The 16,430-nt window shown below is 37.6% G+C and overlaps 1 protein-coding gene across 5 annotated transcripts; it reads right to left on the bottom strand.

Moving 5' to 3' along the window:
* Positions 1–1,487: 1,487 nt before the first annotated feature.
* On the bottom strand, positions 1,488–8,792 carry LOC147847762 (putative 3'(2'),5'-bisphosphate nucleotidase, mitochondrial). Of its 5 annotated transcripts, none has more exons than XM_087338852.1 (7): positions 8,666–8,792; positions 7,465–7,564; positions 4,180–4,282; positions 3,598–3,851; positions 2,412–2,471; positions 1,833–2,233; positions 1,488–1,760 (listed from the first exon to the last, which is right to left on the bottom strand). In XM_087338852.1, the coding sequence occupies exons 1-7, from the start codon at positions 8,773–8,775 to the stop codon at positions 1,649–1,651; spliced, it is 1,140 nt and encodes a 379-aa protein (XP_087194978.1). In that variant the 5' UTR covers positions 8,776–8,792; the 3' UTR covers positions 1,488–1,648. The 5 variants fall into 5 exon arrangements, with proteins under 5 accessions (XP_087194978.1, XP_087194979.1, XP_087194980.1 ...); XM_087338853.1 differs by having other exon boundaries at positions 7,465–7,529; positions 8,666–8,751; XM_087338854.1 differs by lacking the exon at positions 8,666–8,792 and adding an exon at positions 7,208–7,280 and having other exon boundaries at positions 1,490–1,760; positions 7,465–7,567.
* Between the last annotated feature and the right edge of the window lie 7,638 nt (positions 8,793–16,430).

Here is a 16,430-nt window from a genome sequence, read left to right as displayed (position 1 = left end):
AGTTGCAGTATAAATCATCCTCAATGCAGAATATGCCTCAATAAAAGACCATCTCCATGAGTAACTTCTGCACACGTTTGCAGTACGTCCTCGTCTCTAGCTCAAGGCAATATTGTAAGATGACTTTGCTAATCTCTGAGAAAGTATGAGATAGTCTATCTAAGAAGTACTAGAACAGAGGTACCCTGTCTATGATGAAACAATAGAGCTCAAACCACAGTTGGACATACCGACATGAAGTTTCACCCTCACCTGCCAACTGATTGAAGGACTCCAAATCTAACCTGGCATAAATATGTTGAGACTCTCTTTTTTTATGAAGATGGGACACTAATTAGACTAAAAATTCTATGAATATTATGTTGGGAGACAGGTCCCTCCGGATGGGAAGGGAGAAGAACATGTTTCTAAGAGTCCATTGAGGCTATATTTGTAAATAGCCGAAAAGTCATATTAGTATAAATATAACTTAGGGCAAACTTTTAGTGGTTGGTGTTGTTGTCATTTTGTTGGTGCAAGAAGAAGAGAGAGCACGTAACAATGTACAGAGAGAGAGAGAGAGAAAGAGGGCGTTGCCTCTGTTGTAACCGCCACCTGTGGCGAAGATCGTGAGCACGAGGTCGTTGCCTCCGTGAACTCATTGTTTGTACATTCCAACGTAGTGATAGTTTGCAGCCTGTGGGCTGCCGTGGTTTTTCCCTTAGTTTGGGTTTTCCACGTAAACATCCTGTGCACTCTTTTCTTCTTCGTGTCATGCTTTATTTCCTGTTTTTCTGTGTATGATTCTAAGCTCGGTTGTGGCCGAGCGTTGCGCATAAGGAGCGTACAGTTCTTGTCATATTACTGGTGCAGCTGTTACAGGCATGACCATATAATATCCCGTGGTAAGATTGTACCGTAGTATTCTATACACGTGGATAAAGTGTGAGGGTTAAACGAGAGTGTAAGGAAGGGAAGGATTACCTTTAATCCTTAGGATTGAGACAACCCATTAAGGCCAAGTGTGAACTTGCCTGGGGCCCTTAGGCTTGGCTATAAATATGGGGCCTAACTACCCTCATTTGACATCTCTTGACTACATCGAGACTCTAAACTCGTGGTGATCAAACTCTTGTAGCGAGCGCGCCAGTACCAGGTATGACTCGACACCACGGCGATGGTATGGGACGCCGATCAAGGCTTGAGTCCGTCTCGATCCCTTCGCTCAGGATGGTCAGGTGGATCGGCACCCTTCTTTCTCTCTCTCCTCTCTATCTATCTATCCATTAATTCTTTATCATATGCTTACACTAGGATCTACCCCTAATAGTAGCTGTATCAGCCTTGATAATCTTGTGGATACAGATGTTTTAGCTTGAATCATCCTAGAACTCATGGATACAAGAGGTCTTCAAGACCCACTAGCATAATGTTATATTACTATAGGCAAACTGCAAAAAATAGAAAATGCTTTTAGAAAATATTCCACGTGCAATGTGCACACTGCTTAGTGTTTTCTTTGAACTGTTTCCCTAACTCCCACAATGCAACCACCAGGACAGCTTTGAATATTTTATCGAAAATACGAAACGCCAAAACAAAATACCAGGAAGATTGATGATTTCTATTAAGAGAATATAAAAAGGTAAGGGCATAGAGTACTCTATAATTAATGCACAGTGTTCAGAACAGTTGAATCATTAACCTTAATATGCTTTTTGACCTGCGGAAGTAGAACAACAGAAACAGCTCCAACAGCAACAGCCATATATTTGCAAAGACTGCACCACACTCTGCATTCAGTATTAACATTTCGACAATGTAACTGACACATTATAAAAAGGCAAAACTACCTTCCACAACAGAAATGGAGGACAAAATCGCTACAAAATACTGAATTTGAATCCATGATATGTGCCAGAGGAGATAAATCCCAATCTTCATGTCGTGACAGACCACACCATGCTGTGTCCAATGTAGTGCTTCCATCTACCAAACATTGTACAAATTCTTGATCCACCAAACTCGTATTAGTTCCTTGTCCCACAAGTGACAAAGGCTTAATCCAACTTCCATGGCCATTGCATGCAGCTACAAGGACCCCCGAAATTTCTTCGCTTTGTTGTTTCATTAACTTGTCCAAAGATTGTATTAGGCGTCTACCTGTCCTGGATTTCATTTTACAATGTGTGACAGATGGACAACCCATAACTCCTAGAACTAATCTTCCATTTACCACCAATGCCAAGCCAATCTGAGCATATAAATTGTGAAAGCTACTTAAAAGAATGGATCACTTTTTAGATGCAATGTGATTGTACTGCTTTAAGCTTCATATTAAAGCTAATATAGCTTCATACGAACAACCCTAGAGGTTGAACAAAAACCCAAAGGGAGAGAAAAAATGAAAGGTGAAGAAACATCAATCATACCACATACAAGGAATCTCCACCTTCCAAGAATCCACGTGTTCCATCTATTGGATCCAGCACCTATACAATAAGAAACATAGACAGAATTATAGCACACATATTAAAAACCAGCATATGCCATGCATTTCTCAAATTGCAGTCAAACAGTCAAGCACCCTTCAAATATCTCGGTCAGCCATAGCAGGATAAGAACGCAATGAAAAAAAAGATTACTCTCACTAAAATGTGGAATATTTAATGCTGCAGAATGTAAGTTGAATATGCAATACCAATCATGCAGTGAAGTTGTGCCCAGTTCAAACTTCAAAGTGTAGCATCAAGTTCAGAATCTCATAGCCCAAACAAACTGATACACCATTCCTACTCAGGTCATTAGTCATATCTTAGGTATCTTCAGTTCACTAGGGAAGAGTGCCCATTGTTTACTACTTATCAGTTTTGATGAAATTTACAACTCCTAAATTCCTAGGCTAATCAGGTTGCCGAGAAGGATTGTAGGGATTCCTCATTCTTATCATCGGGAACTATCTTGACAATATCTAAAAAACCAAAATTGTCAGGAGTAACATATCAAGTGCTACCTTCTGTGGATGGCGTTGACATGTGCACAATGTTCTAGCACCCTCTTTACCATTTTTTTATTAGTTTCCGAATAATATCTTAGCCTCCACTAGTTGATATTTGCACGTTCTTGTGGTTTTCCATCTTGTTTATGTTTCCCCCACATAATCAGATTAATACAAATCCATTTGTATATAGCCACTAGTACACTACACAATGCACATGCAAGGTAGGTCTTGGAATTGTTTTGATTTTCAAGATTTTTCGTGTTGTGATATTGGTAAGGTTTAGATGTGACCTCCAATGTTTTACTGTAAGTAGTGGCAAGCATCTATCAATGGAGAGGTTAGAAGCAGAAGAGAAAAAGGTTGCCTATGGGTAGTGAATACACAAACAGGAATGTAGCACTTGTAAGAAAGAGGTTGGAAGGTCAAATTTTCACTTGCAAACTGATAGCAAACCCAAATAGATGGTGGAAAGGGGAAGAGCCAGAGGATACAACACAAAAGCAGCAGATCTTTCCCCGTTTCTTATACATCCCTTTTACAGTGCTTTACTAGATAATTTGCATTCAACCTATTACTAGAACAGTGTTTATTGGAGAAGAACGAGTGTATGTACTTACCCAAAATGTGGGTGTTTCCTTTCTGAAATGGGTGTCAGAAGAAAGATCTCCACCTCTATCAATTGCTTCCAAGATTATATCGTTCGTCACAGGTCCAACTGCTGTGGATGTCACTTTTGATACAGCCTCTACAACCATGTCCACTAAAGGCGTTTTGTATGCCTTTGCACTCTCTGCTTCTTTAAGATCCATTCTCAGGTAACTAGCATCCTCCTCTGCAACAAGAGGAATTGAAGGAAATAGTCGCCCAAGTTCTGTGATACAAGAAGTCGCAACAATTGAGGTGTGGAATCTATGCACAAAACGTGCAAGCGTTATGACCACATACGAATTATGCTAGCTATGTGCTATAATTCTAAATCCCCACAATTGCTTACTATAAACATGCACCATATTTTCAAGTTAGTGATTAATAATGTCAACGCTGGACTGCATTTAAGGCAGCAACCTGACCACATATCTGATTTATGTAAAGAGAATCTTAAATTATAACAGATATGCTCTAAGATATCTCTTAGAATTTCAACTATCTCAAAATCGGATCATAACTCGAGCAATTAAAATTCTAGGTCACATTTGTACCCATGCTAACAAGGGCTTGAATGCCAAAGTCTGCAACTGTAACTGGAGTTTGATCACTCTTGTTCATTTGTTCTTCCCCATCCACAATCATAGATTTGCGCACCTGTTCAAATAATAATATGTAAGTTTCTTGTTCACAAGTTTTCTATCAATCCAAACTTCTTTCCAGTAACAAAAGGAAATACAGTAAACGAATCTAGATCAAGAACTATCTATAGATAATGTACATTCCAAGAAATTTTGAAGATGTTAGATGATTAACCTTCAAACGGTTCAAGTGTCTAAAGGAGCATTAGACTCTTTAACACAAGTCAAATTATAATGTTCGAGTAAAACTTCAAATTGATCCCATGAGTGCTTTATATGCAGCAGAACGATGTGTATCCATTGATGCTTAAAAAAATCCAATATAATGTATGCTTGCATATAGTAGTGATATTCAAAAAACGAAAACCTATACTATTTTGAGAACAAAACTTATAATCACCATTAATTATGGCCATCCTACCTTAAAAGCCAAAAAGGATGTCCCATAATTATTTTCAGTCTGAGACTTTTGAGTTCAAGGAGCCTTGGCAATATTGTCAACAGCGTTCAATGCTACGTTAGTTAGAGAGAGATGTACCTTCATACTATGCCATTCACTTGGTAACATATCAACCTTCAACATATCTGAACTTTGGATTTGCACCACATCCAACAATGGTTTAAAAGAAATCCACATTCTATTATCATGCACGGACGTTAAACTTCATAGATGCTACCATTAGTTTCGTCATCAAACTCAAGATCCAAGAAAATTCATTGTTCTTGCATTTCATATTAACTGTAAATTGAGTCATTGAAACAGCACTCAAACTTCCATTCCTAATTTAATAAGTAAACATCACCATTCATATCTACATCAGAGCCCATTTTCGGTTACAAAGAGCAACAATAGAAGCTGAGGAACTCTGAATTTTTTCCTAATTTATTGTTCTTGAGTTGGATATTAAGTGCATATTGTGGTGGTTGCCGAAATATTATTAGGATCTTATTAAACCTCCACCATAAGCAATAGGCCGTATTAATACTTATGTGCCCTTCCAATCAGAAGTAAACCAGGATTATACGTGATCTCCTTTCACATAGACATATCTTGAGGGTAGTTGCTAAGCTGGAATCAAAATTTAATGCACACATATGTTCTCTTGCGTGGAGACTACTGATGAAGACATTTGTCATCATTCTCTGTTTCTGTGTCAACTTTCATCAGGAAGAGTTGCATTTGTAAATCATGCCAGAGATGAGGTTTTCTTATAAATAATAGGAGACCTTTGTCAGAGGTTAGAGTGCACAATTGAACTTTTGAAAATCAAATTCTATCCGTAGCAGAATTCTCATCATTCAAATTTCTGACTGTAATGCTAAGTACCAATGTAGCATTCAGACCACATGCTGCTAGATATCTCACGTAAGTGACCTATTGTTTTCCAACCAGAGAAAGAACTTTGCAAATATCCCAAACAGTTCAGTCAAGTACTTCTAAAACAATAATACAAAAAAAAATCCAAGGAACTTTGAAAGGGATCCAATTCAACCAAATAGTTCACTATTTGGTTGACTTGGGAACTATATTGACCATAATCATACTAAGATTATTGTTACAGCTTGATATAATTTTCTACTTTAGTCAAATTTATTCAAGGCTCATTACCATTACATTTGAATTTTCTCCTTTCATATTTATAAAAGCCCAATTTGAACATAATTTGGATCCATGCATTCACCACATTTGATTGCAAAACGTCCAGCAGACAGAATTCTTGAACATTAGGATTGTGTTGTTTTCTTTAATACCATTATGGTTTATCGAAGAAATGAGAGTAATGCCCAACATCTAGATATTACTTTTCTATTTCTTACACTTATGTAGCATTATGTCAATCCTTGGTAGCCAGACGAAAATAGAATACTTGAATCACATTGTTTCTAAGGATTAACTCGATCTTGATCATAAATTATTAAAGAGTGGCCTGACACAAGCACATACTTGAAGTCTGCTTTTTAGCCAGATAGAGTAATGCAGTTATTATCAGATATTTATGTGCAATTTATCCTACATATTATTTCCATTAAAAACTCTGCTTAGGAAAGTACTTGTATTTCAACAATTGGTTGTTATAGATGTACATAGTTGTATGAAATTCACCCATAAATGAACGTTTATTTTCATGTAAATTGTGTGGTATGAGCATCTGGTTCCAAAGAGTGAAACTATGATCCACTATGACATAATCCTAAAACTATTTGATGTATTTTAACACTAGCCAAATCTAATTTCTTGTTTACAAACACAAGGATATGGATAAATATTTTACGTAGTTATGTACCTAAGGAGTTAACAAAAAATGCATTTATTTTCTTGTTTATGGAGACATGGATGCAGACTATCTTTAATTAAATATATGCCTCCAAATCCTCAAAGCTAAATTGTTGTACATTTACTCTTACGAAAATTATTACTGATAATATAGCATCATGTTTTTTCCCAACTCCTTGAACATTGGGTGTAAGTCCTTTGAGTTTCTCTGTAGAGTTTATACGAAGTAGCAAAATATTAAATTCAGGAATCCAAAAGTATGCACTGGCTGTATGGCTTTGTGAATCTTTCCATACATTAGCACTCACTATTAAGACATTATTCTGAAGCATTAAAAAGTCACTTGAACAGCCAAATGGGATTGGTTTAAAAACACCCCTGTATATGAGAGAATATGGAAAGGAGGCTCACACAAATATTACACTTTGTGAAGATTTCATCTAAAAGCATCTGGAACCTGCAAGAACTTTAAATACTTATGTGAAACGACATGTTTGGTTGATCAAATCCTTTGGATGTGTCAACCTAGCTTTACATGTTTATAGCCTATCTTTGTGTGTAATGCAACCTAGATTTGGTATAATAAATTACTTACATTTATCAAAATAATTTACATGTTTATTTGGGGCATCTTTAAACATTGTCAAGTCATCGAAAAGTTCTTACTGTTAATTCACCATGATTGAGAATTTTCCTTTGACGATCACAATCTCATCCTACATGGAAGTCTTGTATTTATCTAGAATCAGGTGCTCGTGCTCTCAATAAACAGTATTATGAAAGACCTCAAAAAGTTCATAAATCATGATGATATAGATGCTGTATGTCCAAGTTATATATGAAACCCTATAAATAATTTTGAACTCTAACAAGTTTAAATGAAGACATGATATGATGATCATAGAACAAAACTGATAACATACAGTATTGCATAGGTGACATGCTTTTTCCACTACATCAACTGCTGCTTCAAGTTCCTGCTTGTAAACTGAACCCTCAAAGGGAAAACAAGATGCAGTCAATCTGCATGGCATATGCACAATTAAGAAGCTATTACATTACTTTAATAACTAGGAATGGAATTTAGCTTTGATCTGAAAATGCATAGAATCACCTTATCAGTGTATTTAGAGATACTACTTCCGTCAAACAAATAAGGGATCAAGGAAGAATTTTGATCGTCAGAATCTTCTCAAAGACTTTAAAACAGTATGGCTTGAATTGAAAACGACAGTCAGTTCCCATATTTTTACCTCACAACTACTTTATACGTATAAACTTTGAAACTAGGATTAAACAAAATTTTAGTTTTAATTTGTATCTAGTGAACTACCCCTCCTGGATGATTTAGTCAATTGTGATTCTTCAGGTCCATTGAACAAATGCAATACCTTCTTTGTTTCTACACATACAATTATCATGGGACCTTGTCTATCATCTAGATTTGAGGCACGAATATAATATGGATTGAATCATCACATAGAGTTTTTTTTCCTAATTATCATGTCATATTACACACACATACATACATATATGTAAAGACATTTGTATCTGTATATCAATTCATACTTATATGTATGCGAGTATGTACAAATTTATGTATATATACATACATGTGTGTGTGTGTGTGTGTGTGTGTGTGTGTGTGTGTAATCAAGGGTAAATGTAGAACCAATGTTGTTTCAGTTGTTAGATGTTGAGTCCACTGACTGATTTTCTATATAATTACATGTTGAATCACTAATGGATTAGGATTCATTAAAATAGTGTAATTCCTCTCAATAAAAATAGGACTTGGCACATATGTTATGAAGGAGCAAACATTTCTACAAAATGGAAGTGAATTTCTAACAGAATTTCCAATGCACAAGACACCATTTTCGAAGTTAGTTTATTAAGAACATTGATACATTTTACAAGTTAAATTCTCGTTTCATTTCAAAATCGCCTTGATCGACTTATGTATGAATTCAAGCATTGGTGAATGAAGAAAACAGAAACATAAAAACTGAACGTTAAGGAATGCCCAATTTAAGGTTGAAGGATTCATGAGGCCGTTAAGCTTTGGTAGAGAAAAGAAGAAATTGGAAATAAAAAAAAAGGAGTGGGAAATGGGGAGGAGACCTGTGTGAGGAGGCAGGAAGCTTGAAGCGACTAGAGGAGAGGATGGAGAAGGATCCATAGGTAGGTGTAAGTGTGTTTTTCACGTTCAGGAGAGACTGACTGCGATCCATGTGAGGGAGCCGCGAGGGGGAGAAGGATGAGCGAAAGACAGAGAGAGCAGAGGAGATGACCATCGCTTCTTCTTCTTCTTTCTTCTTTCTTCTTCTTCTTTCTTCTTTTGCGCTTGATAAGTTGCGCTCTCTCGTAAAATACATACATACATACATACATAAATGTGGCATATGCCGCACAATAATCATTTGGATACCGAGTAAATGTAAGCATTTACTCGGCAAGGTCTTGGCAGGCAAGGTCTTGGCAATCACAATATGAGCATTGGAGTGAGACATTATGTATATACCATAGAGTGGGAGTCGTCATGCTCAAGATTCTAAACCAATATCGGGCCTCGTCCACAATATGCATTGTGGAAGTATCATTGACATACCTTTCCAATATTCTCTCGGCCTCTTTGAGTCGGGACCTTTGATCCCTACAATTTGCACGAGGTGCAAATCGACCACTCTCACATATTTCTTGTCGTTGCCTGTACCACTCTACGACCGTTCCTCCGATGCAAGTGCCAGTTTCACTGTCCCCGATTAAGACATGTACAAGGTCGGTAATTGATTGGTTTATTCTCCCTCTCAAGGCAGTATATTTGATAAATTGCCAATGTCTTTCCACAATATTGGTAGTGTCAACATGTCTGTGGTTACACATTCTACCAAACTTGGGCCAGAGTTTCCTCCACACACATGTCAAACCACACCATCCTCCTTCTATATATTGCCAAACACCGGGCTTGTCTCAGTAATGCATTGCATCAGTTGGCACATTCGTTGATAAAGATGGCTTCTCTCAGTTGTACTTACTTTTGGCAACAAGTTGTCCACCCATGATTTTTTGGCGTGAAACTGACACAACAAAAGTTGACAATGTGTTTGTGACCATTGTCCATTTATAACAATCCATGATTGATGGTATGTTGCAACCACATTAGTTATGGCATTATATGATGTCCAACATTTATTAATCACTATCGCATTTGGCCTCACCGTGGGCATCCTTGCGAATATAACTCTCAAGCAAGTTTCTAATGCAACTTGCTCATGGTTTGACCCCTTATCAGAACTACAAAGCATGTACCATAATGGGATCCCAAATCCCATGGTGTTGGGGACTAGCCTTGGACTTATGATATGCTTCCTTACGCATGCTCATTCGTGCCACATGCCTTGCACACCCAACATCAAATAGGTCATCTTTGCAGCAACTAATGACATTGGGGTGTGTTGGCAAATGGTACACATCCGACCTACTACATGGTACATGACCACTATGAGGTCCATATATTGAAATGGTCAGTGTCTCATTGTCGACCCCGTCATTCATTCTAACGTCCACGTGGAATGTACACCCACATCGAGATGTGCACTTGCGTCGCCGAGTGGAATTAGATGCAAGTCGAGATGTCCCAGCACGATGACAACTATACCTAGTCACACACATGCATACCCATCTTGACTCCTTTCCTTAAGCGTGGATGATACTTGGTTTGCAAATCCGTGAGTCTAGCATCTAGCTGGTGGGTTTCTACAATGATCACTTCTATGGGTAGGGTCTTGTTATATTTGACCATGCTCGATCCCAAACTTTCGTTCATGTCAACCTTCGACACCATTTGGCAACCACAACTTCTAATGAGTGCTTTTACGTACTCCGTTGTGATGCCATAATCACGTACATCAGTCGTGTAATCCTGCTTTAACTCTTTAAGAGTCTTTGAATATGTGTGATGTGATGTGTCACCATGTGACGCTAATACTACCTCCCTCCATTTCTCGACATATATTACTTGAAGATTAGGTGATGCCTTAAGGTAGATTGCACTCGCATTCCCGAGTATGAGACGACTCTTCATGTGCCTCCATGCATGGAGATTGAGAGGTGCACCCCTTGCGACATCACGTAATGCTTCTAATGTTACTTTAACTTCTCCCAATAAATCTTTAACCATCAAATCATACACACCTCTTGAGAATGAAAAATACCTGGGGGAACAATACATGAAGGGATCCACCGCCTCATCCTCATGATCGGATTCAGATGACTCAAAAGGCATCTCCAATTCATCCTCAAATACAAACGATGCACTGGACGACCATGATGTATCCTCCAATTCATCTTCCAACATGGCAAAGACACCATGATGCATTGTGCTCTCCATAGATGGTTGTGGTTGATTACTACGGCGAGTGAAGGGAATGTGAGTAATTATGCCAATGAATAAAGTGAATGAACTCAAATGAATGCCAATAATTGAAGTTCAAATGAATTCGAACATAATCGATAATGCACATGAATGAAGTGGATGATTTCAATTTCTTCAATGATTTCAACACTTCGAGACTGATTTCAACTCTTAGTGAATGATCGAGAATCATGCCAATTGTTCGTGAATGATTGAATCTGTGGTTTGATTAATCTCTACGATGAATGAAATCATTGCGAGTGATTAATAGACTGTGAATGAAGTGAATGATTTCAGCTCTTAGTGAATGAGTTAGTGACTAGCAGTGAATCAATTTAGTGTGATCGTTAGTATGATCGTTGCAATGCCATCATTTCACGTAGTTGGGCACCTGCCTATTAATCAGTCATGCTCCCTCCTTTGATATGAGTCAGGCTCCTCATTAATCAGTCAGGCTCCCTCCTTTGATATGAGTCAGGCTCCTCATTAATCAGTCAGGCTCCCTCCTTTGATATGAGTCGAGCTCCTCATTAATCAGTAGGGCTCCCTCCTTTAATATGATTCGGGCTCCTCATTAATCAGTAGGGCTCCCTCCTTTGATATGATTCGGGCTCCTCATTAATCAGTAGGGCTCCCTCCTTTGATATGATTCGGGCTCCTCATTAATCAGTAGGGCTCCCTCCTTTGATATGAGCCGGGCTCCTCATTAATCAGTAGGGCTCCCTCTTTTGATATGAGTCGGGCTCCTCATTGGAAAATTTGGAATGTTGAAAATTTGTGAGGATTTCGAACATAATCTTGAACTTCCCCATATAACATTATTGTAGATTACTTTGTGTACCTTAGTGTGTGTTCACAAAGCCTATCCTTCATTATTGACTTACTTTGGCGTATTCAACAATAGCAGAGGATTATTTCAACTCTTTGAAGAACTCCAACCAAGAAACTAGCTTTTACTAAAGCATTGCATACACAGTTTATATAGGTATGAATCAAGAATGAAATAAATTCACATTGAGTCATATACAACCAAAATGACATTCAAATGTTGATTTGAGATTACAAAATTAACTATATTGATATGGCCAATAATATACAAAGAAAGCGTGCAACCTTGATTCCAAAATACAACATTGGTGGCAACCTTGGTTCTAGAATATACAAAAAAGGCTAGCAACTGCATTAGATAGTACATCGAGATCATATATTTGATGTTACAAAATACAACTCCGAATGATTAAAATAACCCTAAGCCTAGAGTCCTTCGTGCCCATTTTGCCATGATTTTTCAAAGGAGCTCCACGTCTTCGAATCCAAACCATTGCTCCTTAACCTGCACCACAAAATACCATCAACCCTAACCCCTTACAAAAACAAATGTTCATATTCAATCCTAAGGGATACTTACAAAATAACTAGACTCAAATCCTTGAATGAACTCCTCAACCAACATCCGAATTGTTTGCATCATGTAATACCCACAATTTGTCCCATTAGGTTGGGTCGGGATATGTAATACATGGAACCGTTCATCACTGATGATGCAATGGTCATGCGTGGCACTAGAGATATGTCGTACAACCAAAACACGCAATGTCTTCATGTCGGTAGTTGGATGATTATTTAGTGGATCACAAAAAGAAATTGGGCTCCTGACCTTCTTGGCTTCGAAACCCGTAGTAGTCTGTTGCATCTTCATCCAAAGCACCCAATGCCCCGAGTACAATATTGGAATGAAGAGATATTCCCGTTCACGGACCCGAGTGAGTATGTTTTCTACCTTATGACGTTGCTCTACTAGTTGTACCCATAATGGATCAACAATATGAAGCCGCTTGTTGATCTCGGGGGGTAGTGAGTACTCCATCCATAAGTGGAAGAGGGTCATTGTCAACGTGGATGCCATCTCCCCTGCAGTGCACAACGAACATAGTTCTACCTCAGTAAAAAAGACCGCTAGATCTATTCTTCGATAAGCCACCTGAAACCTGTTTATTAGGCCACATTAGCAAGTATAAAAATACATGAAGTTAACTTTTGATCACATGCCCCCACCATAACGACATACCTAGTGAACTTATTTTTTGTTGTGTTATCCCATGTTTTCGTGATTGTCCTAGGACCAACAAAGACAATCCCAATGTCCTCACTCTTAGCACTAGAAGCATATTTTGATAGCTATGGTAGGAAATTCAAGAGCTTCCTCAGCACTAGAAGCATCTGGTATTACATCTTCCAATGGCAATATACTCCTAGTAGTCATCTCTTGCACCCTCGTTTTTAATGTTCTCTTTGTAATACTTCGATGAACATTATGAGCTCTATTAGTGAAATAAGTTTTTTGGTAAACCCTAAACCTTATATATTTAATAGGGTGAATTCCAATCTATAGGATGATTCACATGCACATCTCAAACTTCTCTTAATTAGACAACTGTTTTATATACATGTCATAAAGACAAGGCCTTGACACACTTTGCATCTAGCGGTTTGATGTATACCTTTTACAGTAATATATATGTATCTTTCTCTAAAGAGAATGCAAACAAACAACCATAATCATTCTGATCCTTGTCTTTTATGCTTGTGATTTATATACAGCAAGAAAACTCTCATCCTGGCTTACAAATGCACCTCTATTCCTTTACACATAAACCCTAAATTCTCACAATCATAGGTTTCCATTTGGAATTGACCTATTGAGGTGATCCTGAGATGCTTCCTAGAAAGGAAAAAACTTACGAAAAATATTAACATCAGTCTTGGTGAACTTCCATAAAAAGACTTCAATAGAGGATATCGACCCATCTACACTACAAGATAGATAACTTTAGTACATAAATTCATTGTGTTATTATTTTTAGTGTTATATACAGAATAGACGATTTATAGTTATATAACTCACCCTGCAAATTCTGTAAGATAATTTGTGTCATTACACTTACTGTTTTCTAGATTAATGATAGTACTTGAAATTGAGGTCTGGACCTAACTTAAAAATTACTTGCTATCTGATTGTTTTGGTCTTTAAACTTAGTCTTCTTTGTATTTATTTCAGGCTTATATCTAGTACAATCATAAATCTTTGATAGGCAGAAACACCAAGAATCGTTTCTGTGACATCATCTGTTCTTGCAATTTTCCAAGAATGGCTACCATCATAAGTATTAGAAATGCAGTTGTGAAGCCAGAGCAATGCTCCAGTAAGGCAAGGTAGGGTTGCAAGGGTTGGGTTAGTTACCACAAACCTAATAACTGAGACAACTTAAATGTTTCAGTAAAGAGCCTTTTGCCTCATGCTCATAATGGAATGAAGGCATGGAGAGGTAAAGGTTCTATCTTGAACTTGGCTATGTACACTAAAGTAAGGTGACCTCAACTGAGAAATCTAAGGATGTAGGTGGATGGTAGGTGGTAGCAATAGCAAAAAGAAAAAGCAAACCAACATGAGATTGAACACAAGACAATTTTAAATAATGACGAAAAAACTTCATTCAAGAATATAACAATGAAATAATGAATACATTAATGGAAACAAATTTATTTCTAAGGATGATATTAGGTTAAGAAAAGTTGTAACTTTCCATCATTATGATTAGAAAATGGTTGCAGAAGAAGAAGAGAAAGACGAGGACGAGGAATAATGTACCTTTTCATCATTATCGATTAAACAATATAATGGATGATGATGATGGTGATGGTGACATCATTAAACAATATAATGGATGATGCTGATGATGATGGTGACATGGTGACATCTTCCCATCATTATAATTGCTTAGAAGAAGAAGAAAGGAAGAGGAAGTAGTTACCTTTTCTTTGTCACAGTAAGTGTTGGAGATGGAGGTTGAATCAAGAGGAAGTTTTGGTTCGGATGGTTCGAGAATAGTTGAAGTCTCCTTATTTTCTTTGTTCTCAGAGGAATTTCGACTATCCATATGCGTACTAAACCCTAAACCGACTGTTACGGTTTCTCTGTTTCCCCGCCCTTGCTCAAAAGAAAAATAAAATTTCAAATTTCTCTTCTCACACAACAACATATATATAGGTTAGAATCGGGCTCCTCCCTCTTGTAAGTCGGGCTCCCATAAAGTGAAAACTTGAGCACGCGCTTTTTTTTATCCAGATTGGACAGTGGAGATCGCACACGCCATCAACGATGCGACTTGCACCATCTGCGCCCGTGATTCCCTCTTAAATATTTGGTAGTAGTTAGACACGTCGATGTACATATGTACTACTACTTCTTCAGTCTTCTTCTTCTACTACTACTAATAATAATAAATAGGAAGAATAAAAGATATTATGTACGATGGATGACATCTATCTATCTATCTATCTATCTCTACATACAATCCATTGATCGATCCGCTCTTATTATATATCCATTCATTTATTCCTTCCGATCATGTCCTTTTTGCCATCCAAATAATAAAGAGGCCTGGTGAAGGAATTGTGGTCAACGCACCCCGAAAGAGCGCAGTTCACAAAGAGCACGTAGGCCCGTGACTAACTCGGCTCAGTCCAACAACCTTCGTCGTGTTTAACCCGGCTCAGTCCAATAGCCTTCGCCGTGTTTAACCCGGCTCTGTCCTTATGTTTCTCAACTCTAATTGACCTATATCCAACAGCCTCTGCCACGTCTAACCTAGCTTTGCCCTTGTGTTTGTCACGTCCAACCCAACTTAGATCTTGCCTTTGTCATGTCTAACCCAACCCAATGTTGTTAACTCGACTAACTTTTTTTCTAACTCGACCCCCGCACCTACATCTAACCCAACTGAAATTTCTGAAGCGACTAGAAACTTCAAATATCACCAAAAAATTTCAAAAACATATTCAAAGATCAAAATACCTTAGTTTTACATTTAAAACTGTAGACACCAAAAACTTCAAAAAATATTGGATCTATAGCAAAAGTCAAAGTTCATCGCAAACAATGAATCTTCTCAGATTTCATCCACCATAAAAATTTAAGCCATTATAAAAATTTCAGGCATCAAAAGAATTTCTAAAGTGACCAAAAACTTCAAAGATCACATATATTCTGCAAGACCAATAATGCAGACATTCAGATTGTAACCACTTTCAAATGTGAGCCACCCTAAAAATGTGAACCACCAAAAACATGACAACCCTAAAAATCACAAGATCTAAACAAAAAGCTAGAGATCATGGCTCTTGTTCAGTGGATGGCAAAATACACCCATAATTTTTGCTGCAATCAACATTAGAGTCCCTTGAAGCCAATGTCAAGCCATCACAATGCAAACATAGAAGCTTCTTAGCCTCACATATTGCCGAATGCCTCTTAGAACACGTTCGCGTTCACAAGTGGAAGGATCGTGCATAAATGGAAGGATAAGGGAAATTTTGGTTGATTTTAGGGCTTTTTCAATGATTTTACAAAACACATTGATACCAGTATCATACATGTTCAAACATACTATGAAAAAGGTTAAAAATCCATTA

This window comes from Azolla caroliniana, unplaced genomic scaffold (assembly GCF_043228905.1).
Source record: "Azolla caroliniana isolate FFs.n. ecotype wild unplaced genomic scaffold, voAzoCaro1.0.p SCAF_692, whole genome shotgun sequence".
NCBI lineage: Eukaryota > Viridiplantae > Streptophyta > Polypodiopsida > Salviniales > Salviniaceae > Azolla > Azolla caroliniana.
This window is presented reverse-complemented; position numbering and strand designations above follow the sequence as displayed.

Excerpts from the sequence above, each read along its gene's own strand:
- LOC147847762 (XM_087338852.1), bottom strand. The coding sequence starts at position 8,775 with ATGGATCGCAGTCAGTCTCTCCTGAACGTGAAAAACACACTTACACCT. Across the intron at positions 7,565-8,665 it reads CTTCCTGCCTCCTCACACAG|ATTGACTGCATCTTGTTTTC; the intron begins GTCTCCTCCCCA and ends TATGCCATGCAG. Across the intron at positions 1,761-1,832 it reads CTCCATTTCTGTTGTGGAAG|TCTTTGCAAATATATGGCTG; the intron begins GTAGTTTTGCCT and ends AGTGTGGTGCAG.